This window comes from Papio anubis, chromosome 1 (assembly GCF_008728515.1).
Source record: "Papio anubis isolate 15944 chromosome 1, Panubis1.0, whole genome shotgun sequence".
Taxonomy (NCBI): Eukaryota; Metazoa; Chordata; class Mammalia; order Primates; family Cercopithecidae; genus Papio; species Papio anubis.
This window is the reverse complement of record NC_044976.1, coordinates 58,041,469-58,066,008: the sequence shown is the minus strand read 5'-3', so window position 1 is coordinate 58,066,008 and position 24,540 is coordinate 58,041,469. Positions and strand designations below refer to the sequence as shown.

Here is a 24,540-nt window from a genome sequence, read left to right as displayed (position 1 = left end):
ACACAGACAGGCACAGTGATCCCATGGTGAGGGCCCTCCAACCTGCTTTTCTCAAGGTAGGCTAGGCTATTTTGAAGTTACTTTATTATTGAATTACTAAATATCATTATTAAACATTTTAAATATTTTGGGTTATTTCCTTTGGAAAGATCTAGTCCAGTGCTTATGTTCAGCAAAGACCCTCCAAGGCTGCCAGGCAGTAGGGAAAGAGGGTGTGATGGATAAGCCAGAGACACAGTTCACCTTCTGTTTTATATATTGGCCTCCCAAAGGTTCCACTGCTTTACATTTTTGAAAACCAGAATCTGATTCTTTCAGTTTAAAGACGAGGAAACTGTGGCCCAAAGAGGTAGATCTCTTGTTCCAGATCATACACTGAGTTATTAATAATAGAACAGACTCTAATGACTGGGGAGTCAGTCTTTGAAAAATTAGAGCAAGTGAGAACCGTTAAGGAGCAGTTTAGAGTCAGAGCTAATGTGCACAAGTAAAGTTGTTTCTGGAGACACAGGTCAGATTTTACCTGCTAGCGACTTTAAATCTAAGTCCACCCCTAGCAGTGCCACTACTTTAAGTGCCTGGGTTTCTGTGTAACTAGTCACAGGTGGCTGCCTTCTTAGCCAGCTTCAGGGAGATTACAAATTCTCTGTAAAACTTCACCTCCAGTCTGGTACAACACACATGTATCCAGCACCAACTACTGGCTAAGAACAAGTAAGACTTGGACCCTTATATGGAAGCTCACATTTGAGTGAGATCAGCAAATATGGCAACATCTAAGGGCAGTGCAAGAGATGGGCACATGGGGGTAGGGCCGTGTAGAGGTGGGCCTGACCAAGATGAGTTTCCCAAAGGAGCTTTATAGAGATGGGTTTCAGTATTTAGAGTGAACAGACCAGAGTCAGAATCTGGGTTTGTATCTGAGCTTCACCTCTTACCAGCTATGTAACCTTGGGAAAGCGTGTGGCCTCTTGGCGATTCAGGTTCCTTGTGTGCAAAGTACAACTGATATCAGGATCTCACTGGACCGTTGTGAGGACTAAGTGAGCTAATAACCAAAAAGTGCCTAAATGGCAGCTGGCACATACTAAATGAATCCCCTCTATCACTTTTAGGGTCCCCTTGAAGACAGGAGTCCCAGCGCCCCACCATACTATAATATGCTGGAAACTCACTAAAGCCTGTTGTCTCCTAGTCATTGAAATGCTTGCTTCAATTTCCATTTTAGGATTTTCTATAAATTTCTCCTCCAGCCTCTGCAGTGGTTAGTCAGTTTACTGAGATGAAGACAACTGCTGTAGTTCAATTATCCAAACCAGACTGGTTTGTCAAGATCCCTCTTCATCAGAGACGCTGACAGGTGAAACTGAAAGGGCCAGCTTGGTAGGAATTTCACTGCCATCAATTCTATCCAATACACAGGCTCCTCTCTAGGCCAAGATGTCAGAGAGGGGGCTGGGGAGGGAGGAGGGAGTAGATTTTGAGCTGGTAGAAAGCGGCTTGCTCCCCATCTCTCAATGACATTGCTTCAGAAGGTGCTTTCTCCATCCTGAAATTCTCAAATGTGTTATTTTATAACACCCTATACACAAATGAACTGTAGTGAAAGAGGATAGCATTTTAGGGGCATTTAAAGAGTATTCCCTTCTATTTTAGAGACTTCAAAACTGTGAGAGATGAGTAATAAACTTTTATTATTACTCACAGGCTGAACTAATGTACAAGCTATTTTTCTTAAGCAGAAAGCAGTATTATCTAAGAAGCACTTAATTTTTTTTTTTTTTTTGTAAGTGAGACTATCAGGTTGCAACATTTTTTAAAAAGACAGTTAAAGGATAAGGGAATACTGAGCAAAAAGTACTACCAAGACTGCTGATCAAATTCCTAACTAATCTGTTTGTGGTTAAAAACCCCACCTGTAAACAACTGTGGTCCTATCTCTCCAACTTTCTCTTTCACCACTCCTGAACTGGGACCCTTCCCAGGAGTTACCATTGATCTCCGTTCTGTCTGCATCTGTTCCTTTGCTCTCACCAGCACCTCTATCTAAAAAATCCTTTTCCTGCTGCTTCTCCTCCTATCCTAAGTTAATGTTTCTACTCCAGCCCATTTCAAGCCCCATTTCTTACACAAAGCCAGGCTTCTCTTTCCTGCTGGTAGTCACTACCAGAGAGTAGATTATGCAACGGCGCTCTCTGGTTTCAGGTCACTTTATATATACTTCTCTAACCCAACTGTCTGTTCCTGGAAGATGGGGAACCTGGCCTTGCTCCCCAACCTTTTAAAAAAATGTCTAGGCCGGATGAGGTGGCTCACGCCTATAATCCCAGCATTTTGGGAGGTCAAGACAGGCAGATCACCTGAGGTCAGGAGTTTGAGACCAGCCTAGCCAATATGGTGAAATCCTGTCTCTACTAAAAATACAAAAATTAGCCAGGTGTGGTGGCAGGCGCCTGTAATCCCAGCTACCTGGGAGGCTGAGGTAGGAGAATCACTTGAACCAGGGAGGTGGAGGTTGCAGTGAGCCAAGATCATGCCACTGCATTCCAGCCTAGGTGACAGAGTGAGACTCCGTCTCAAAAAAAGAAAAAAAAAGAAATTCTAAAAAACACTTGGTCCTATACTACATATGGTCCAGTTCTTAGATGTCCCCAAGTGGAAAGAGCATGTGCTTGGGGACAGAAAAACCTGCATTCAAATTCCAGGTTGAATATGAACGTTTGGTGTGACTTTGGGTAAGTTCCTTTACTTTTTTGATTCTGCTTTCTCATCTGTAAAAAATGAACACAATAAACTTTCCACCTAAACCTGTTCTGAGAATTAGGTGAATAAGGCTGAATATTGTTTCTGTAAGGTCATTTCTACAAGACCAGGGCAATATGAATTATGTATGCAGTTTTCTTACTATCTGCTTTGAAACTGACAAAAAGCTTAGAAAACCCTGAACAGATGTGAGTCCAATAAACATAGGTTCTAGGACATACAGACTTAAGTTGCTAAGACCACTACTTAATAGCAGTGTGACTTTGGGCAAATCTCTTGCCCTCTCTGAGCCTCCATTTCCTCATTTGGCATATGAGAATAATCACATACCTATTATAGTGACTTACCTAGAATAGTGAATGGTCCAGGGCTGTGGCTCAAGAAAGAGGTGTTCCTATTCCTTCTGACTAGACACTATCTTGTACTGTGCTTGGCTATGACGTGGACTCTAGTTTTGTCTCCTCAGAGAGGGGATAAGCTACCTGAGGCTCTGGCCTCAATGCCAGACTCAGTTGGGTGTATAGGCAGTATTCATCAAAGATGCTTAGGTCAATTTATTGTCTTTTGGGCTTTAGTCAAAGTGAATTTCTCTCTATGATAACTGGCCATCCCTTCTCCAGTTGGCTTGGCTCATTCCAACACGGAGAGGAGGAGAAGTGAATTCTCTATAAGGACTACCTTTTCTTTTAGTATTTAAAAACAACGATATCAGTCAGAGTCCAGTCAGGGTAGCTGAAACTACTCTAGGTCTTTGAACAGGAGGAATTAAATATAAGAAATTAGTTTCAGCTGGACGCAGTGGCGCACGCCTGTAATCCCAGCACTTTGGGAGGCCAATACGGGCGGATCACGAGGTCAGGAGATCGAGACAATCCTGGCTAACACGGTGAAACCCCGTCTCTATTAAAAAAAAAAAATACAAAAAATTAGCTAGGCATGGTGGTGGGTGCCTGTAGTCCCAGCTACTCAGAAGGCTGAGGCAGGAGAATGGCGTGAACCCGGCAGGCAGAGCTTGCAGTGAGCCGAGATCGCGCCACTGCACTCCAGCCTGGGCGACAGAGTGAGACTGTGTCTCAAAAAATAAAATAATAATAATAAAAAGGAAATTAGTTTCATTGGTGACAGAAGACAACTAGAAGCCAAACAGGTTGTTGAAGCCACACAGCAGTTACCAACAGCAGACAGATGCTACCCCTCTTAGGAATCAAGGGATGACAGGAGGCAGTGGTGTGACCAGAGCCAGGAGCAGGGAATGTCAGTCTAGAAGAGAAACCAAAGAAAAGCTGAGTGGCCAGAACAGGGACCTGAGAAAGGCTGGGAGCTGGAATCAGATAGAAGATGCAGCTGCTGCTGTAGTGAATAGGAGAAAAGACCTGACTACTGCCTGCACATCAGTCATTCTCCCACTGGTATCTCCCATTGACCAAGCCTGCCCAGAAGACAGGTGCAAGGGAGCCTAGGAAGTGTAATACACAGCAGAGCAGGGGAAGGAGCACTCTCTGAGAGCAAGCAGGCAAAGGACCAGCCCAGCCATCTTTCGGTAATGTACGTAAAGCATTAATACAGCATGTGATTTATAGTCAGCTAATAGTAATGATAGTTATCATCATAAATATTACTATAATTTTGTATACCTCTCATTGAGAGTTTATTCATACCAGTAACTGTGCCAAATACTTTCTACATATCATCTCATTTAATTTTCACAACAATTGCATGAGGTATGTGCTCTTAATAGTCTTATTTTTATACAAATAAGTAAGCAGGCTTAGAGAGGTAAAGGGTCTAATTTAGTGCACAGCTACAGGATTGAAATATGGCCCGATTTATTACTTATAATATGAATCATACCGCTAATAGTAAAAGAGAGGGTACTAGATAAGCTGAACATGAAACTCCTCTCAATTACTGGAGACCTATATCCAGGGCTGAGAGCCTAGAACACTCTGTGAGCATTAAGGTTGCCCTTAAAAAAGTAGAGATTAAAAAAAAAATAGAGGAGAGCAGACCATCTTTCAGGGAAAATAATTCATAGGGTAGCAATTGTCCAAATGGAGAAAAAAATACATCACTTAATGTGGTTTATAAAAGTCCACGGCGTTCTCTCTTAAAGGCATCAGGGTATTTTTGCTATGAGGATGCCAAGTTCAGCAGTCTCTGTGGGCTTGCTGTTTACTGACATTTGATATGCTTCAACATCTGTTGCCCTTCTCGATTGATGGGTGCTTCATTTTAGCACTTCTCTGATGCCAGGCTGGTACAAAGCTTTAGTACTGAGGTCCTATGAGACACTCCTAGGTCAGTAACACAACTTTGTTTGCAAAGCTGGCCAAGAGAAAGAATATTCATGGGAAAAGGTGAAGGGACATGCTATCTATCTACCAAACTGGGTATTCTTGGTATCCCTGAGTTATCAAGTGACATCTCCAAAAAGCTATAAACCCAGCCTATCCTAGACCCAAAGTCAGGTTTCAATGTCATGATCTAGGCTCTCAGCAAGGTGGTATATAATGAATTCTGCCTTCTTCTATAAGAGTTCCATGGAATGATTTCTAAGTTCCTTTTTAAAGAAATAAGTATTTTAGAATTTGGTATAAGGAAAAACGTGCTCTCTTTTAAAGAATTGGTATACTTCTTTGACTCCACATGACTTCACATGTTTCCCGGTTTTGCCTTGCTTGCATGGAGTTCAGTCAAAATAACCCCCTAGGGGATTGCTTGAACAGGTGTTTGAGGCTGCTGTGAGCCATGATTATGTCACTGCACTCCAGCCTGGGCAACAGAGTGAGACCTCATTAAAAATATAATAATAACTGCCTAGTCCAGGTCAGAGACCATAGATCAGCCAGATATGTCCCATAGATATTTGGTGTGGCACTCACCAATCTAGAGTTAAACAATCTGATTTTCAACATCCTTTGGCAGTACTTTGAGTACAAATATTAGTATTCATACTTTTCTAGTACTTTTCTCCTACCTGATACAGAATCAAATCACCTTGTCCTTTGCTGGTATCATCCCATGTTTTTATATGTGTGTGTGTGTGTGTGTGTGTGTGTGTATTTTCCTCTTTTTACATTGTTTCTAACTTGTGAGTTTTATTCCAGTAACCTATTTAGTCACTTATTGTATGCTTTCTTAAATCCTTTATGGAAGCAGAGTATGAATGACAAATTAATTGTTCTGTTCGCTAAGCAAAACTGCCAAGATCAGTGCAACAGCTGCATTCCTACTGCATCCTAGGGCTAATGCTCTCTGGTGAGTCACTTCCGCCTGCTCTACCTGCCCCACCTGTCAAAGGGTCACCATAGCTGTAGGCTCTGCCCCACCATTCCCTCAAACAGAAGGAAAGAACTTCTTCCTCAATAGTGAGTGAGAGGTCTGGACATACTTGAGAAGCATCTACCCTATTTCTAGCATGTGACATGCAAATGTAGCTATAGGTGCCCTCCAAAGCACAGGGCTGTGGGGAATATGCAGAGGGCAGGGCTGGAGCCAGCCCACTTGAGTTTAAACCATCATTCAGCCACTAACCGTCTAGGTGATCTTAGGTGAGCTTTTCAATAACTTGGTGCCTCAATTTCTTGCTTAATAGAGTGGCACAATGATACCACCTACCTCATAGGGTTGTAGTGAAGATCAAATGAACACAGGGAATGATAATAGTACTTTTCTGCTGAACAGGCATTGTGTTAAATGTGCTTTCATTCACAGAATCTTTGCAGAAACTCAATGGGGTAAGTTAATATGGAACTGAGCTCAGAGAAATTAAGTCGCTTGCCCAGCCAGGTGTGTTCACACAGCTAGCAAGCCCAGGAGATACCACCACCGTGAGGTTCAGCAAGGTGACTTAGAGGGCTACTTTCTGCTGCTCCATTTGATTTCTTCTTACCCTGCCTGTGATGGACTCAGCTCACTTACTCTTTCTACTCCTTACCCCACATACTTGGCAGGTAGTTGCTAAAATATCACAAGACTGAGGAACCAGCCGTCATTACTAGTATTTACTATGTTGAGCTGAAATGGAGAGGTATTTGTCCTGGGTTGAGGCCCAAGCTCTTTCTTCTGCTTTCAGAGGAGGCACTTTGCTGCAAAGATGAAGAGCATAGGCCTGGGGGCTCCCACGGTGCCCTGAGTCCTAGCTCCATCACCAGCCAAAGGCTGCCTCCTCTTGAAGACTTTCCCAGCCCTCTTAAGACAGTGGAAGTCACTCCTCAAATGCTCCACCATTCCATTACAGAGTAATTGCAACTTAAAGAATAGCCAACATTAATAGGACTATTTTGCTTTATATGCAGTAACATGTTTACTCCTTACAACATGAGTTACAAGATAATAGATCTCTACTGTTATCTTTTACAGGTGAGGCCTCTGAGACACAGAGAAACTAAGTAACTCACCCAAGGTAAGTGGCAGAGCCAAGATTTGAGCCCAAGCAAATAGTCTTTGCCATTACCTTAGACTTTTTCACAATTGTATTCATCTGTGTCCAACCTCCCCCCACCAGTAGACTGGGAATTCCTTGGGTACTGACATTGTGTCTAATTCTTCCTTGTCCTGCTACTGTCTAAGGGTGTTCCTGTCACATGTAGGCTTGTACTGATGAGCTTTGGCTTAAAAAATGAAACAGCCATCCTCATCACCTACTTTGAATTGAGGCCCCCACACACGACTTTTCCAGATCTAGTCCACTGTCATCTGTCAGCCAGGCTATCACAGCTCACCCAATCTCCAGCAGCGGAGGAGAGCAGAAAATGCATCCTGGTATCACAGGAAGGACCTGAGTAAAAGGTGCATTAATGGGGGCAAAAACAAGCCAGCAGAGTGATTAATTTGGCTTCCCCTTCAATATTCTGTTTATACAAGTTCATTATATAGCACTTAATTACTAATTTGCCCTACTTAAACCAAGAGTGCTTTTAATTTTTAATGAGATAAGGGAAGAAGATGCCTTTACTTAGTAAGGAGCAGCTATGTTATTTCCTTCTTTTGTTTTGCCCAGCCAATTAATAACATTTCTAAGGAAATGCATCCTTCTCATGAATTCTTTCTCCCTATCTTCTTCTCGACCTCCCAGGTTTAAAAAGAGATGGCAACAGACAACAGCCACTTAGAAACAAACTGAATTCATCTCTGATCTGGCTGGCTGGGCTGGGCAAGGCCTTATAACATGGAGTAACATCATATTCACAAACAGTGCTATCTGATTTGGGGGGAGCTGGGTTGTATCTATTCCCCGGAATCATGAATAGCATATGTATACAGAACATAGTCATAGGTCTCCATATAAGGCAATCCTCCAACAACGCTGCTTTATTTCTTGGTGTTAATGTCAGGTAAGTTTAAGCACAGTCCTGGGATAGCCTACAAACAGTGAGGGGCATGGACTTTGGAGTCAGATCTGGACTTGAGTGCTGGCTCTGTCACTTGCTAGCTGTTAGACCATAGGCACATGACTTAAACTTTCTGGGCCTGTTTCTTGTCTGTAAAGATGAAGTGAATTATCTAACTTGCAAGAATTAAATGTCATCTAAAGTACCTTAGCACAGTGCCAGGCTCAGGATAGGTACAGACAAATACTTGTTTTCTTCTCTTTAGCAGAAGGTAAGGTAGGAAAATCAAAGCAAAGAAAGGGATTCCAGTGTTTTTATCATTACCTACAGAGCAAGGATTCTAGTTCAGTGCTATTCAAAGGGCCCGTCTGTAATGGTGAAAGGAGTTTGCCCCAGGATGTAAGCCAGCACACCGATTCCTTAATTGAGAACATCCTGCTATGAATAAAATGACAGCTGAACTAAACAGTACACTTGGTGACATAATTGATTTACATTCTGATGCAAGTTCCTTGTTTCACAGCAAATCTGAACTAACCATTTAGAGACTGTCCTCTAGCCTGCAGACCACTCTGAATAGTCCAGGCTGGGTGACTCAGTTGAATATCTCCCAGGGCTTCTGAAGATCTTTTCCCACCCTCCTCTGAGCTTAGAGATGTGGCCTTATACAGAATACATCAACAGGTTCCCTTGCTCTCTGACTGATTCCAGCCAATGGTGAGGCTGGCAGGAGATTAGAGAGAGGAAGAATAGAGGGAGAATAGGGTTAACAGTGCAGCCCTTTTCTTCCAGGGTCACTGTGCAGTCTCCACACAGCCCTCTTTTCTGGGCTTCCAGTAACTGCACTGTTCGCTCGCCTCTACAGGCCCAGCTGTTACAAACCCCAGGGTCACATTCTCCCAGTGATTTCTCTGTCTCTATGACTGCAATTTTGTAAACAGTCCCTCTTTTAAACACTCTCAAATTACTCTAATTTGAGGGTGCCTTCTATTTACCTGTGAGGACACCAACATTTACCAAAGGGATATTTTGATATACATTTAAATTCTTGTCATCTATTTCTGATACTAGTTTTTAAAATAATGGTAATCACTTACCTCCGTAAGAGTCCATTTCCAGTTGTGGCTGAGCTGAACAGTCCTTGGTTTGGGAATCTCAGGTTAGTACTTGGATTCTGGCTCTATCACTTTCTAGCCATTGGCTTTGGTAACTCACTTACTGTCTCTAACCCTGTTTCCTCATTTGTAAAATTATTATAATATTATAGAAAATGTCTTTATATACAACTTCTTTTTCTTTTTTTTTTTTTTTTGAGATGGAGTCTCGCTCTGTCGCTGAGGATGGAGTGCAGTGGCGCGATCTCTGCTCACTGCAAGCTCCGCCACCTGGGTTCAGGCCATTCTCCTGCCTCAGCCTCCTGAGTAGCTGGGACTACAGGTGCCTGCCACCACACCCGGCTAGATTTTTTTTTTTTTGTATTTTTAGTAGAGATGGGGTTTCACCGTGTTAGCCAGGATGTTCTCGATCTCCTCACCTCGTGATCTGCCCCCCTCGACCTCCCAAAGTGCTGGGATTACAGGTGTGATCTATACAACTTTTAATATGGTATAACTTTTTAAAATGTTCAAATTTCTTTGAAATGCATACAATTAAATACATGCTACTCAAGATTCTGATCCTAGCGCATGCTAGTTTTTTATTATTCACTGCAGAGGATCAAATACCTCTGTTAGGAAACTATAATTATGATTTCTTTTGTTTTCTTCTGCATATTCTTGATCATTTGCCTAAATGCTGCTACTGAAACTCTTTTAAGACACTGTACCTTCCACACTCTGAATCGAACCTCAAACTTTTTCTAGTAGTATGTATGTGTATATGTGTGTGTGTGTGTGTGTATGTATTTTTCAAGGCAATTTTCGCAATCACAGAATATTACTGATTTAACTAAAAGCCTTGTCTTTTCTGATCTCTCATTTGAATCCATAGCTTAATTTACTGTGTTGAATACTATATAGCACGGATTTCATTGCTATTCACCAGTTATTTTAGTGTAAAGAAAAAAAACCCCATTTCTAGTTTATTCCAAAAGGAACGTTTATAATAAAAAGTAAAGGCATAAACAGTAATTAGAGTGAGGAATTAATTACTGACAGGCACTTCTTTCTATAAGATAAATCTTAAACATTTTTGTTTAGGTTTACACCAGTATGAAGTACCCTATTTAACAAAATCAAGTCAAACAGGTAAATCTTATTATAGAAAGAGAGTTCTGTAATCCTTCAAAGTTTCTAAGAACTTAGTAGATGTTTAGCCATTGGTTGCTTTTATAAAAGCCCAATTCTTACATTCCTGAATAAAAATTGTAGGGGGGAGGTGAGAGAGATATTTGGGAAAATACGTTTTGTTAGCCTAAATCTTTGTGTTAATAACAACAGCATTTAAGTATCTTTTAATTCAAGTTCTTTTAGTCTATTAAAGTACTCCTTAATCTATTGTACTTCATTATTGAAGTATCTTTTAATTCATGTTCTTAATTAAAGTGCTTTTTATATCTACCTAAAGAGCATAGGTACCTTTTAAATCTACCTTTTTATGTCTATAAAAAGTAAACAGGCATATATTATGATTAAAAGCAAATAAGTAGAGCAAAATAATACCAGTGAGTATGGTCATTCTCTGGGGAAATGAATTAGAATATTTCCATACCAAAGAGGTCACCCTGCTTATTTTTATTTCTGTGTGGGACACTCAACCAAGGAATGATGACAAATGTGTAATGCTATTTTTTATAAACCATACCACCTTGTGAGAGGTGTCTGAGTTGCCATCGTGTACTTCCCTAGCAATGTGTATGTATTTATAGGATATGGTCTGATGGAATACAAAGAGCATGGGCTTTGTATTAAACAAGTTATACCACATTTCTGTGCTTCAGAGTCCTCATCTGCACAAAGGTCGCTGCTACCAACCACTGGGTTGCTTCAAGGACTCTAGAATGACAATAGATGGAAAGTAACAGGTCCTGTTTTTGGATCACTCTGTAAGGAACAGGAGAGTCAAATGATATGTATCTTATATTGAAATAATTTCATTAAAAAATTACAATTTTCAGCTAATGTTTTGACTTTTATATCCATGGTATCATTCTGCAAACTGGATTGGAACCAGAGGTTTTATAATAAATCAGAACTTGATCTATTTTTGTTTTATTCTGTTTTTTTTTTTTTTTTCTTCCCCGGAGGGGTCGAGAAAACTCTTTAAAAAAAATAATGTATTGTTAACCAGGTGTGGCAATAAGGGTAATGAATGTTAGGTCCAACTTCATATTCTTAATTGAATTCTTCTTTCAATGATTAATTATTATGCCCTTCCAAAGTTTTCTGTTGACTTTCTGAGGGACATTGACATATGGGACAGGATACTCAGAAAATTCAATCAGTAATCTGAATCTATTTAATTAGGAATCAGAATCTCATCCAGAAACACATGCTTAAGCAGCAAAGGGCAAAAGGCTACTAAAAAAAACAAAAAAAAAAGCTGATAATATCAGGACCATATGTGAAATAAGTAGGATTATAAGAGGCTTGGAGATGAAAGCTAAACAGAACTAAAATGGAACTAAAATCCATGGCAAGAGATTCCTTATATACAAGAAATGTAAACCCTGAGTTTTCAGACCCTACTGATGGGAGTATAAATTATTACTATGTATCAGAACCCTAAATGTTGGGCACACTTTTTGCTGGAACAATTATATGCCTCTAATTTTATTTTACAGAGATAATTTAGGATGTGTGCAAACATTTAGTTACAGAGATGTCAGTTGCAGCATTCTTTAAAACAATGGAGAAAACCTAAATATTCAAGTCTGGAGGACTGGTGAAATAAGCTATAATATATTCTATCAGGTAGAAAATTATGCAGCCTACAAAAATGATAAATAAAGAAGGTTACTACATATTTTTGAGTATAGGAAAAAGGTCTATAAAGATAAAACTTTATGCATTGTATAATATGTTTTGCAATTTAAAACTATAAAATGATTTAAAAATATGTACAAAAAGACTAAGAGAACAGAAACCATAATATTAAATAGTTAATAACTAAATAATTTAAAATATTTTAGGATAACAAGATAAATGTTTTCATATTTTCTTCCATCTTAATTACATTTTCTTTTGTCCCCAATGAACATGAAATGTTAGTATTCCAGAAAAAGAAAAAAAAGTGCAAGTAAATTAAATTGAATGCACTAAGAAATGGGATGGTTTCATACTTCTGAACATCTAAGTATTTCAGTTTTTCCTAACCTCTGGAAACTAAGATAATGATAATCAGCTTTATTTTGCAAATAGCAAAACTGGTATTTATGGTGACAGAAAGCCAAACAGAGCTAAAAAAAAAAAAAAAATCACAGAAAGTTGACTCTTACAAAATAAAACAGAATGGGAGACATGCTATACACAAAAATCATAGGCTCTGAAATGCAGAACAGGTGATAAGTATAACTGGCTCTAAATGAAGTGAATTTCATGAAAAAGAACAGAAGGAGAGGTTTCAGCTGAGCAATGAGGATGTTTGCAAGGACTGACCTCAAGGGTAGACCGACCACTGCGGTCGGCATGGATGGTTTATCTTGTGGGCACACATTACAGAAAGGGTGAGTAATCACAGCTCTCAACTGGCCACTTATATGTATTGGTCTTGAAGACACAGGAGTCTGTCTGGAACGTGACAGGGAAAGTTGATGGTGGGAGTGCATGGAGTCAGTGATTTACAGGGGTGGCAACGCTCACACAGTGGGAGGAAGGAAGGTCTGTGATTAATTGGCTGATTCCGAGGGCTTATTTTCTTTACACTGGTACTCCCCTTAAACTGACTGCTGAATGCATTTTGATCTCTTGTCACTGTCTCCTTTTACTGATTTTTGCTTCAGATGCTTCCTCCACTCCTTCTTTTCAAGGGTGAGGGGTAGTGGTTCAAGACAAATAGCACTGCTGGAATTAAAGCTTGTTTTGTCTAAAAAGACTTGAATAAAAACTGCCCCTGAAGATAAGAAATTACAGAAAGTTAATGACATCTGCAGGGGGCCTAAAGGAAACAGAAAGTGGAGGGTCATTTCATGTTGCTGTCTCTTTGCCATTTGATTGGGTTTTCTCTCACAATGACTTGAAACTGCTTCTTGTTTTATTTATTTGTCCTTGTATTTCTTAGAATCTTTTAACTGTCTGTGTTTAGAAAGTGTAAGCATAGTGATATTTCATAAACTTAGTTTTTTTCCAGTTTGTTGATTTTCCAGGACCTGGGAGCCTAGAGAAGTGTTATGGAACACTCTCAGCTTCTAATTATAATTATTTGTTTTCCAAGATATTCAGAATTATAGAGGATCATTTTGTACTCTACTGATGATGGGGGAGGGATCAAGTAGAAAGGTCACAGAGGTCAAGACTACAGGGATTCCACATTCCTAAGGGTAAAGGGAGGGGAAGTGGACTGCCTTCTTTGTGTCCCCTCCCACCTAATTCAATAGCTAAACTTTTACCGTAAGAGCAGCATATCTGTGGCTTGATTCCATATTATTCATTACACTGCAGATATAAAGGTGATCATGATTTGCCTTCGAGAATATTTGTCCTCAAGGAGATTGTACTCTTCAGTAAAGACACAGTTTTGAAAACTACTAAAAGGAAAACACCCTTTCTAAAGAGGGACAGCTCTTTAAGATAGCATTAGTCATTGTGTTCTTTAGAATGAACGAATGGGTGTATCAGTCTCCTTTGTGAGATCCGAATTTGACAAAGAAATAGTAAGAAGACTTTAGATGTCTAAAGGGAGAGAAAGCAGGAAAGGACAGGGGAAGAGAGACAGAGACAAACTAAGAGAAGGAGAATCTGAATGGATAAAAGAACAGAACAAGGAAGCTAGGAATTGTCAGCATGTTTCAAAATTTGCAATATCAATAGATCTTGTTGTTGGCCAATCTTTCATTAAGGCCTCACCAGAAAATTCCATCCAGTCTCCCTTTCCCTGATAAAATTCTCCCAGAATTGACATACACAGAGTCTACAATAGCTACAAGCAAAATCTACAGCTGTGGATCCATTGATATCACCCAAGAAAGGTATAGGACTCCACCCCTGGCTGAAAATCATCCATTCAGGGGCCTATGAAATTCGGAAACCTTGTCTCCTCAAGCATATAAAACTTTTCCCTACCTCTATTGTCTGGGTCCTCTGGATTCTCCCCAGCCTTCCCAGCATCTGAAGGAGGTGACTCTGGCTGAGTCTACGAAAATCGGCCTATCTAGATAAGAAGTGAAATCCTCCATCTAACCACCAGATGTGTGGTCCATGAGAAGACAAAACATCTGGCAGGAATTGCTCAACTTTCTGAAGAAAGGAAAGGCAGGTACCCTGCAAACCAAGCCAGGGTCTCTGAAGTTCAAAGAAAAGACTGTGTTGAAGTTCAGGTTGAAAATATGAATCACAGAAAGAAAGCAATTCGGTTTTGCCTGACCTTGCCAGAATCTGGAGCTGGTCCCCAGACCTGAGGCACAAAGGTCAGCCCCTCTTCTTTGGAGTGGAGCAAATGATGCTAAGTCTACATACATTTTCATTTTCAAAGCAGTTCCAAACATTTTATCATTCTAATGACATTGATTACACCTGAGAGGTCACTGGAACCTTCAAAGGCTCTTTATCTCAATAGTCCCATATGGGTGGCAATTCTTATTTAAACATTAAAAAAAAAATACATAAAACAGACAAATAAAACAAGTACCCAGAGAGAACAAATGACATTGTCTGAGGATAGTAAAGCAAGCACAGAACTCCAGACTATGGGGATTCTGTCAGGTAAGTGACGACAGATAAAACCTCAGGCCTCTTACAGCTGGGGGCTCCCTTTACTAGATTGTGTCTCCTGAAAACGATCAGGACAGGCACACTCATCCTTGGGTTGAATAGGAGACATGAGCTTGTCTTTACAACGCTGTGAGCCTTGCAGCTGCTACTCAAGTCATCAGTTCCAAATCTGATCTGCCATATCTTAGATTCTGTTCCAGAAGACTAACAGCAAATCTCACGTAGTCAAGATGTCAGTGTGGAGTTAAGCTCAGCTTCCAGTTAGGGGAAGATGTAAATGGAATTCCTTTAGAGCTGGAGATCCCAGTTTTGAATAAGATATCAATGAAGCCATAAGTCATGGTATGAAGCACCTGGTATAGCAGCCTCATCTTGACATGCTATTCTCTGTTTGAGCTACAGACTATCTCCTGATTTGTGATCTATGGCATTTCTTTTCAGAAAATACACCACTGAACACTTAAGAAGTCAGAAAATATTTTTAAAGAAAAAACAATCGAACACATTAGAAAAAGAATGACAATCAGGATAAGATATAGACCCAGAGAGACCTTCATTTCAATTCTGCTTCTACCCTTTCTGTGTAGCCTTGGACAAATTACTTCAAACATCTCTGAAACTTGGTTTCCTATCACGGAAGGATAAAAGCATGCATCCTGCAAGCAGGATGACTGTCAAGATTAAATGAGGTGTCTTATCTCAGGCTACTATAACGAAATGCCATAGACTGGGTACTTAAACAACAGAAATCTGTGTTCTCACAGTTCTGGAGGCTCAAAGTCTGAGATCAGGGTGCCAGCAAGGTCAGGGTCTAGTGTGAGCCCTCTTCTGGCTTGTAGAAATGGACTTCTTGCTGTGTCTTCACATGGCAGAGAGAATAAGGAAGCTCTCTGGTGTCTTTGTATAAGGGCCCATCAGACCTTCATAACCCATGAGACTAGGCTCCTGCCTTCATGATTTCATCTAACCCTAATTATCTCCCAAAGACCCACCTCCATATACCATCACATTGAGGGTCAGGGCAGATTTTGCAGGAATACAAATACTCAGTTCACAACACAGGGTAACCTCTGCAGAACCTTAGTAAGTATCCCTCCCATTTTAACTTTTATAATTTGTCACAGGAAGGGCAAGATACCTAATTGTGAGAACATCTCCTACACTGATAACACTAAAATAATAATTGACCATTTACTGATATTTCGACAACAAATATCTCCATGTGCTATTTTTGAGACAGGACGAGACTATCCAGAAAAAGTCAAGAATTAAACTATACCATCTTTGTTTAAAGATTCACCGAGAACCCACAAGAATTCATGAGTGGATTTAATTCCTTGTGAGGGAGATTTCACAGTCATTAGTTTCAGAGGCTTGGATAGTGTGTAGTGTACCACATTTTCCAAAATGCAGTACAAACAACATCACAGTTTTAAATCTGTCTGTTCCTAACAATGTACCCTTAAGTTTTGTAAGCTTTCTGGATCTCTATTGCCCAATCTCTGTGGTTCATGAAGCATTGTTATAGGTATTAGGAAGATTATACAAAAAGCACCTAGCACAGTGTCTGGCACATTAAGAGGTTCACAATAAATGAAACTCTAATTACGGAGCTACTAGCTACCTGGCTATTGAGACCATGAGCAAGTCATTTGGACACTCTGCTGCTTAGCTGAACAAATATCTTTCGAACGTTCAGTTGAGAAGTGGGAGCTAGACTTCTTGATTCTGGCATTTACTAGCCGTTTCATTTAGGCTAAGTTATTTAACTTCTTTATGCCTCAGGTTCCTCAACCATAAAATGGTGATAATAGAGTTGTTGCAGGGACTAAATGAGCATGCTTGATACACAGAAAGAACTCACGATGTACTGTTAATTACTATTACAGATAAAGAAGTGGAGGTACAGAGAAGAGTGTTTAGGCCACAAGAGCTGGCAGGTAGTCAAGCCAGGATTTGAGCCCAGGTGGTCTAATGCCAGAGCCTGTACACTCCTAGCCTCCACATCACATTCGTTCTTTATCTTGTTGTATTATTTCAGCACTCAGAACCTCTCCACAAAGCCCCATGTGTGCAAAGTCTTTCGCAATTTGGTAGGAGGGAAAGTTCTGCCTCTCACCAGAAACTAGTATGTTTCCTCTTTTTGAAAATAAGAATTATGCAATTTATCATGTGTTCTTTTTTGTCTTGGCTGCCAGGAAGCTCAGAGCCAAATTATGTGTTTAATCACAGCCACCAAATTGTTTCCTTCTTCCTATATCTTTGTTCCTTATTTTCCCTTTTAATTCCTTTTTTAATGAATACTAACATTGTCATTTGTATCTCTTGTTGATAGAGGCCTTAAAGGTATTTGGAAAATGCTGGGATTGCCATAAGCTTTTAAAAATCTGAAATACACACGAAAAACTGAGGTTTTGAGGCTTACCTGTTTCATGTGCTCAAAGAAAAGTGGTCAAGGAGAAATTTAAAAGGAATAATTTAAAAGGTATTTTAAAGAAGAAATAAAAAACAAAAACAACTGAAAAACAGAACGACCAACACGAACTGAGGCCAAGTCAAATGAAAACTGCAATAAATATGTCTGAGGCTAGAAGTGTTTGTGCTTTCCCTGGCTGGAACCTATCATTTCTTAATTATATCCTGTGTGTGTTTTGTAAAATGCGAGCTGCTGTCAAGAGGAAGGTTGGCCTCAGACAGGGGAGGAGCCACAGCCCACCCCCTGGTCTTCACATACCTGTACAGAAGCGAAATCCCCTGAGGCACAGGCACCCAGAATAGCAGCACCCACAAGAACAGACTCCACCTCTTGCGACAGGACCACAGGCATGCCTGCGCAGGACAAGGCCACACCTTGGTTAGGGAGCAGAGCCAGGGGAGTATGAGGAGCCAGCAAGCAGCTACAGTGGCAAAAACACCTGACATCAGGCAGCAGCAGCCCCCCTCCCGACTCCCCACAGTCCTCCCTTCCTTGTTCCTTGGGATTATTTGGTTCTAAAAGATTTCACTGCCTGTGCCTGCTGGTGCAGTAGCCAAGGGCCCAAGGGAGCCAACACCATATATATCAACTCATGAGACCTCAGTGCCCAGGTTTTTCAGGCTTCTGCAAGCTGCTACCTGCCATTTGATTCAAGTTCAGATCCAGAGATATTTATTAAGTGCTTTGCTGGCCTAGGGAATACTGAGATGAATCGCACTGTGCCCTGCTATTCAGGTTTCAGAAAGAGATGGATGAGAGAGAGGAAGGCTAGTCTCTCTCCAACCAGGGGGTTGGTTCTTTAACTGAGATGTGCTAAGGGAAGGAGGTAGCAAGACAGGGTACGATTCATCCCTCCAGGGGCTTCTCCCCTCTCTCAGGGTACATGCCACAGTCCTTACGGTGGCTGACAAGGGGGCCTCCCTCCCAGATCTGGCCCCACTTCTCCCCCTCTGATATCCTCCTTCTCTCCTTGCAGCCACATAGTCCTGGCCTCCTTGCTGCTTCCTGAGTGTGCTTCGGGGCCCTTACCCATGCTGTTCCCTGTCTGGAACACTTCCTCCTCGATGCCCACATGCTAATTGCTGGCCCCTCCTTCAAGTGTTTCTGCAAACATCACCTTCCTACTGAGCATTCCCTGGCCATCAGATTTAAAATTACAACTTCCCTCAATATTTCTTACCCCCTTAACTGCTTCATGCCAACATTGTATTTTGCTTCATTCCAACATTGTATTTTACTTACTTGTTTAATGTCTGTCTCCCCTGCAAGAACTTAAGCTACATGAGGGGAGGGACCCTGTTTTGTCTACTGCTGAATCCCTGGCATTAGACCAGTATCTAGCACACGGTGAGTGACTGAATGATGAGGGAACACATTTCTGGGGTAGTGGTCATCACAGATCACAGTGGAGACGAGGCTTAAACAGGCATCTGAAGGGTGAGCAGGGGTCCACCAGGCAGGGAGGAGCCCTCCGTATGCTAACGCCCAGAGGTTGAGGGTTCATGGTAGGTTTAAGATTAATAGAAATAATTTAGGATTCTTAGGTCTATAATGTATAGATTGGTCTGCTAATCCGGAGATGGCAGCAAACTTTACAGAGGTACCCTTGTGGTGTAAAACCTTCTTGTAGTCAAGCCGTAAGAGTTATTTTCCCAAAGCTTAAATTTCTTTTCCTATCTTGTCTGAGATTCTCCTGAGGCACTCTCTCTACATCCCATTACCTCCCCACTCAGTTCTTTCCTCCAGCTACCCAGAGAAAGAGGGCAGGGGACCAAATTCCCACAGACACCCCAGAGAATTTAGAAATACCAGCCCTCATCTGGGCCGGGGCTTAAGGCACTGCCAACGTGGTGTCGGGTGGGAATGCTGGGAGAAGCTCAGACCTGAGTTTGTTTCCTGGTTCCACTAGCTCTGTGTCCAGCAAGTCACTTACACTCTTTTAGCCTTGGTTTCCCCAAATGCAAAATGGGAATGATCATAAGATGTACCACACAGGTGTGTTGTGAGGCTTAATGAGAGGGCACATAGTTGGTGCTTAGCACATTTCCTGGCCTACAGTAAGCTATGGAGAAATGATGGCTGCTACTGTTAGAATTCAGGTGGACGGCAAGTGAAGCCTCTCTGCATGTACTAGACCCGGGCTAAAAACTGGGTAAGTAGAGAAGGGACAGTAAAGGTTTCCATCAACCATCCAGAGGGGAAGGACAGATGCCAGGCCACACTGAAGGGCTGTGCTGACCCCAGCAGGAGAGAGCGCTACAAGCCTTTGAAGAATCCGAGGAATGGTACAGATGGGTGTGTGACTGTGACCACCCAGCCTACCCTATGGACCTGGGGAGTTTTTGAAGACAGTGCCTCCAAACACCATTTACTTCCCAGGCCTTCCTACCCTGCCAAAAGCTCCTCGAGTTGTGAGCAGGGAGGAACTACTCACAGGCCCCTCCCCTTGCGAACCAGAGACCTAAGTGAACCTGGTGAATCCCCTGTCAGCTCTCAAGTTGCTGCCCAAAGTGTTCTGAACCCAGACTGCCAGAGTTTGAATCCTGGCTTCCCCACTGACTTAGGTGTGTGATCCTAGGCAAGTTACCTAACCTTTCTGTGCCTCAGCTTTCTCATCTGAAAAATGGGGTTAAAATTCCACCTATTTCAGAGTTGCTGTGAGAACTAAAATTGTTATTATAATAAGGCTCTTGAAACGGTGCCTGGCTTAGAGAAAGCACTAAATTAGCATTAGTTGTTATTCTTAAAGTTTACCGTACTTCTGAAGTCTCTCCTCACACCTGTTACCCAGGATGAAATCAACCCACTGCTTCCATTTGCCTCTAAGACCAATCCGACCTCTTCCCTTCCTCCCTCCACCTACTCTGTGCCTGGGAGACTGGCCAGTGGGGATCAGAGCTGTGGGCCCCTGCCCTCTGGGTACATCCTTGACTAAGCTTCTGCTGGGCTGCCCTCTTCACACATCCCACCAGGCTCAGATTGCCTGCTCCCTACCCTCACCCTTGCAAGCCCAGGGGTGGAAACGCTGTTAGTATCCCAAGGTACTTCTTGGTTGTCTGGGCTTCCAGCACCCTGCCCACAGTTCTGTACACTGACTCTTTATTCAACTTCCCTCCAGTTAACCTAATTGGAGGGTGTATCTGTTCTCTGCCTCGACCTGACTGACACTGACACATCTTATCCTCTGGGTCCCCACTCTACTCACTCTGGATATTGGTCATAAGACCAAGGGCACTTTTTCTGTGTTTTATAAAGAACCTCTTGGATGGACATGACTGTTCTTCGTAGCCTCCCTGTGCCAACCTCAGGGCTTGGCGCACTGGTGTGCTCAGAGAATGCTTTTGAGTGAATAAATGAAAGAACAAATAATTAAAATAATGAGTAAGACCAGAAGAGGGAAACCCCTACTGAAACTACCAGTACTAAAAAATAAAACTTAGAAGAAGGAACATTTAGTCCCAAGTCAGTGGGGCAAACTTACAATTACTTAGTACATACCAAGTATTTCTTGAAACCACAGTTAACCAAATGACCGGGGTACAAGGAGGTTCTTCCTCCTCATGTAGACAACATTTCCCAAGCTGGCAAAGCCCTGCTCTCCCTGCTTGTACAGAGCAGGCTGTTCTCAACATGGCAAAGATTCACTTTCAAAATAATAAATTGCTTTTTTTTTTCCCTCAAATTTCTTTTTGGCACGGGGCTTCCTAGATGGAACAAGAGAACTAACATTTACTGATCACCTACTTGGTCTAGGCACAGAGTTTGATGCTCACAAACTTGCGAGCATTTATTCCTCAGCAGTGATCTACATGAGGGAGATGAAAATTTTGTTTGTTTGTTTGTTTCAGAAGAGGGAACTGAGACTCAGAGACGTAAAGTAACTTGCCCAAAGTCACAGAGCTGATCTCCTGCTTCTTCCACTGTTCCACGCTATCTCCAAAAAAATCTCCCAAATTCCAATGTGTTTTTCACATGCATTTCTGAGAATCATGTTCCAGGTCAACAGTCCTCCCTAACTCTGTCTCTGTAGGAAAACTAGAGCAATACAATGTTTAAAGGCACCAATGACACTACCTCTATACTGGCTGCTTGTGTACGTGCCTTTTACAGGGACAAATGCAAATGTGTTCTTTTCTCTGAGTGCTGGGTGAAGGAGAGGAAGAGGGCGGCTTTGGCTGGAATGTGAACTATTTTATCTGATGCATTAATGAGTTTAGCAGAACCCAAAGCATTCAAAGGCAGATGCACTTTGCCATCACTTGTCAGTCACAGGCTCCCAAAGGCAGAGGAATTCCAGGCTAAAGAAAAGGTCCCTTTGTCTGGAACTGTAACTGGTCCATAGTTAGAGACAAAAGGTCCAGTTTCAATCAGAATCCAAATAACGATTAACAGCCTTTTCATTCAACAGCCTAGAGGAGAACAGTTTCCAAAGCAGAACTTTCTGTGAAGCCGCTGCACTCCCCCCTACCCCCGCCCGTGCTTCTGAGTCAGCCCAGCGATGTAGGGCCTGGAAGATGACCCATTTTCACAAAGTCCAGGGCTGCAGTGCCGAGTCAGTACCGGGGTCACTCACAGCTAGCTGTTCTGCTCTGGGAGGCCCTGTTTCCCATTTTCTAGAGTACTGTGTTGTCCAAAGCTGATTTTCATCTTTCCTCTTGCATCCAGATAGGAAGCTTTTTGGCTATCAGAAGGCTGGAAATTGGGGCTGGGCGCGGTAGCTCATGCCTGTAATCCCAGCACTTTGGGAGGCCAAGGCGGGTGGATCACTTGAGGTCAGGAGTTCAAGACCAGCCTGGCCAACATGGTGAAACCCTGTCTCTACCAAAAAATACAAAAAAAAAGAAGGCTAGAAATTGGAATGTCACAGATGAAATTTTAAGCTTGAAAGTTATCTGAACCAGTCAACTGATTTTTAGATAAAATGTTACGGTTTTTCTCCTGAGGGCAATTATAAGGCAATCTGGGCTCTTTTTATGTCTTTCCTCCTTCTGCTTTGAAGGGCCCACTTCTGTAGGGTTTTGGACACCTCAGGAAAGAGGGGTCATCATCAAACGGTTATAAACTTGGCAGAAAAGTCGAGAAACCTGGGTCAGCAGTACAATATAAAGGGACGGTGGGCCCAGACACACCACGGTTACAATATTGGTCCTGCCCCGTACTGCCTGTTTGACTTTAGATAGCCGATTTAATTCACCTACCCACCAATCAGCTTCCTTGTCTGTAAGATGGGGGCACCAATTTCTACCCTTTGGTGGCATGGGAGGATTAAGTGTCCACAGCGTGATTCACACTGACACATAGTAGGGGCTTGGTTAATGGTAATACTTTCTATATTTCACATCCCAATAGTTCTGCCCTTAGACTGTATGCTTTTCTTACTGTCCTCAGACTTGTGCCTCAGTCTGCTTATCTCTAGGCTGGGAATAAATGACTTACTTAGTTTCATCTCATGATGTGCAGAGATCAGTTACATCCATCGTGTTAGACAAGGCTCTCATGTGCAGGAATCTGTGTGGCTTGGAGGGGGAACAAGGATATAATGGGGCAGGGACTTTGACCTGCCCAGAAGTCAGAGGTAAGAAAGTAGGGGATGACAGATAAGAAAGGATCATGATAAATGTAGGTAGGATCAAGTGGGCTCTTATCAGGCTGCAGTTGGGACTACGGGATGGGTACAATCCTCTCCTACTTTCCCTCATCTTGCCCTGCCCTGGTGGTACCTGTCCACCCAGGGATGGGTCCTGGGAGAGAACACCAGTCCCCAGGAGACACCAGAGGGGCAAGGAGTAAAAGGGGCCTGGACCTCTGTCTCTCTGGACCTGATGCCTCCTCGTCCTCCTGGAGGACCTCCTGGAGAAAGCCTCTTGCCAATGGGGCCCCTTCCTTGGGTTCTAGGGGCTCTGATAAGGATCCTTCTCCTCCACTGTCTGCTGCTATCAGAAAGAGCTCAGCCCATTATTTGTGATTCCCTGCACCTCTATCATGATCCCTGATTCTGATGAGCTGAGAAGGAATCACAGGATTGCAGGGTCTTAGGGCTCAAATTCAGTCTGCAACCAGACCCACAGATCCTACAGCATCCAGCCTCTGCATTCTTTCTTCAAGACAGCTTTCTTATCACTTCTTCCAGACCACATGCCCTGAGCTGCCATTAGGTCCCAAACCAGACGAGGTGCCTCACTATGTTTCCATGATACCTTGTACTTTTCTCACTCCGAGCTTTTGCCATACTACCTTTAATATGCCTGTTTGCTGTTTCCCTTCCTCAAGAGACTCTGAGTTCCTGGGTGGTGGGGAGCAAGAATCATGCCTTATTCATGTTCATATCTTCAATATCCTCCACAATATGTGGATCAGAAGAGGTACTCAAAACTGTTGTGTAAACGCTTGAATTAAGATCTAGTCCTGGCCAACTTCTCTTGTGTTTTTTCTCACCATTATTCAATGGTTGGATATACATAGAAGTCACTTTCTCCATCTTGAATATAAAGACTTCAGGGTTATTTTAATAATCTAGCATACCACATATATCCTCCTAATCTCACCTCACCCAGAACTGGGCCATGCCCATTTGCTGCCAAGCCAAAAATGACCTTGTCTCCTCCTTCCCAGACTTACCAGTAATGTCCGCATGCATTTGCACAAAAAGGGGATTCTTGCTGAGGCCTCCACACAGGAAAAGAGTACTGATCGAGTGCCCTGCTGCCTCCATGGCTTCTATAATGAAGCGAGTCCCCAACTTGAAAGGAGAAGCAGAAGATAGCATCAGTATAGTTGCATAAGTAAACACTAGGGAACACTTCTTAAATGTTTACTGAGTGCTAGACACTGTACTAAGAGCTTTACATACACTATCTCAGAAAGCTGACACTCACAGAGACTATGTTGTCTATGATCACACCATTAATTAAATCATAGAGTGGGAATTTCAACTTGGGCCTGACTGATTCCAAAACCCTCTTAATTACACCATTTGCTTCTATCAGTAGTTACACAACACTGACAAAAACAGTTGACAATGTCAACACAGTTAATGGTAACATAGTTCATTCAAACAGATATTTAATGAGTGTCTACTATAGCCCAGGCCCTGTATTAGGAG

General features: G+C 42.1%; 1 protein-coding gene across 21 annotated transcripts in view; it reads right to left on the bottom strand.

The window, feature by feature from the left end:
- FGGY (FGGY carbohydrate kinase domain containing) overlaps window positions 1-24,540 on the bottom strand; it is a 444,024-nt gene that overhangs the window by 70,623 nt on the left and 348,861 nt on the right. For 19 of the 21 annotated variants that reach the window (XM_017961925.3, XM_017961936.3, XM_017961918.2 and 16 more), the window contains 2 exons: window positions 24,057-24,177; window positions 17,697-17,791 (listed from right to left, as the gene is read on the bottom strand). In XM_017961925.3, coding sequence (XP_017817414.2) covers window positions 17,697-17,791; window positions 24,057-24,177 — 216 coding nt within the window. The remainder of the gene's footprint in view (window positions 1-17,696; window positions 17,792-24,056; window positions 24,178-24,540) is intronic. The other 2 variants (XM_021942158.2, XM_021942161.2) reach the window with 1 other exon arrangement.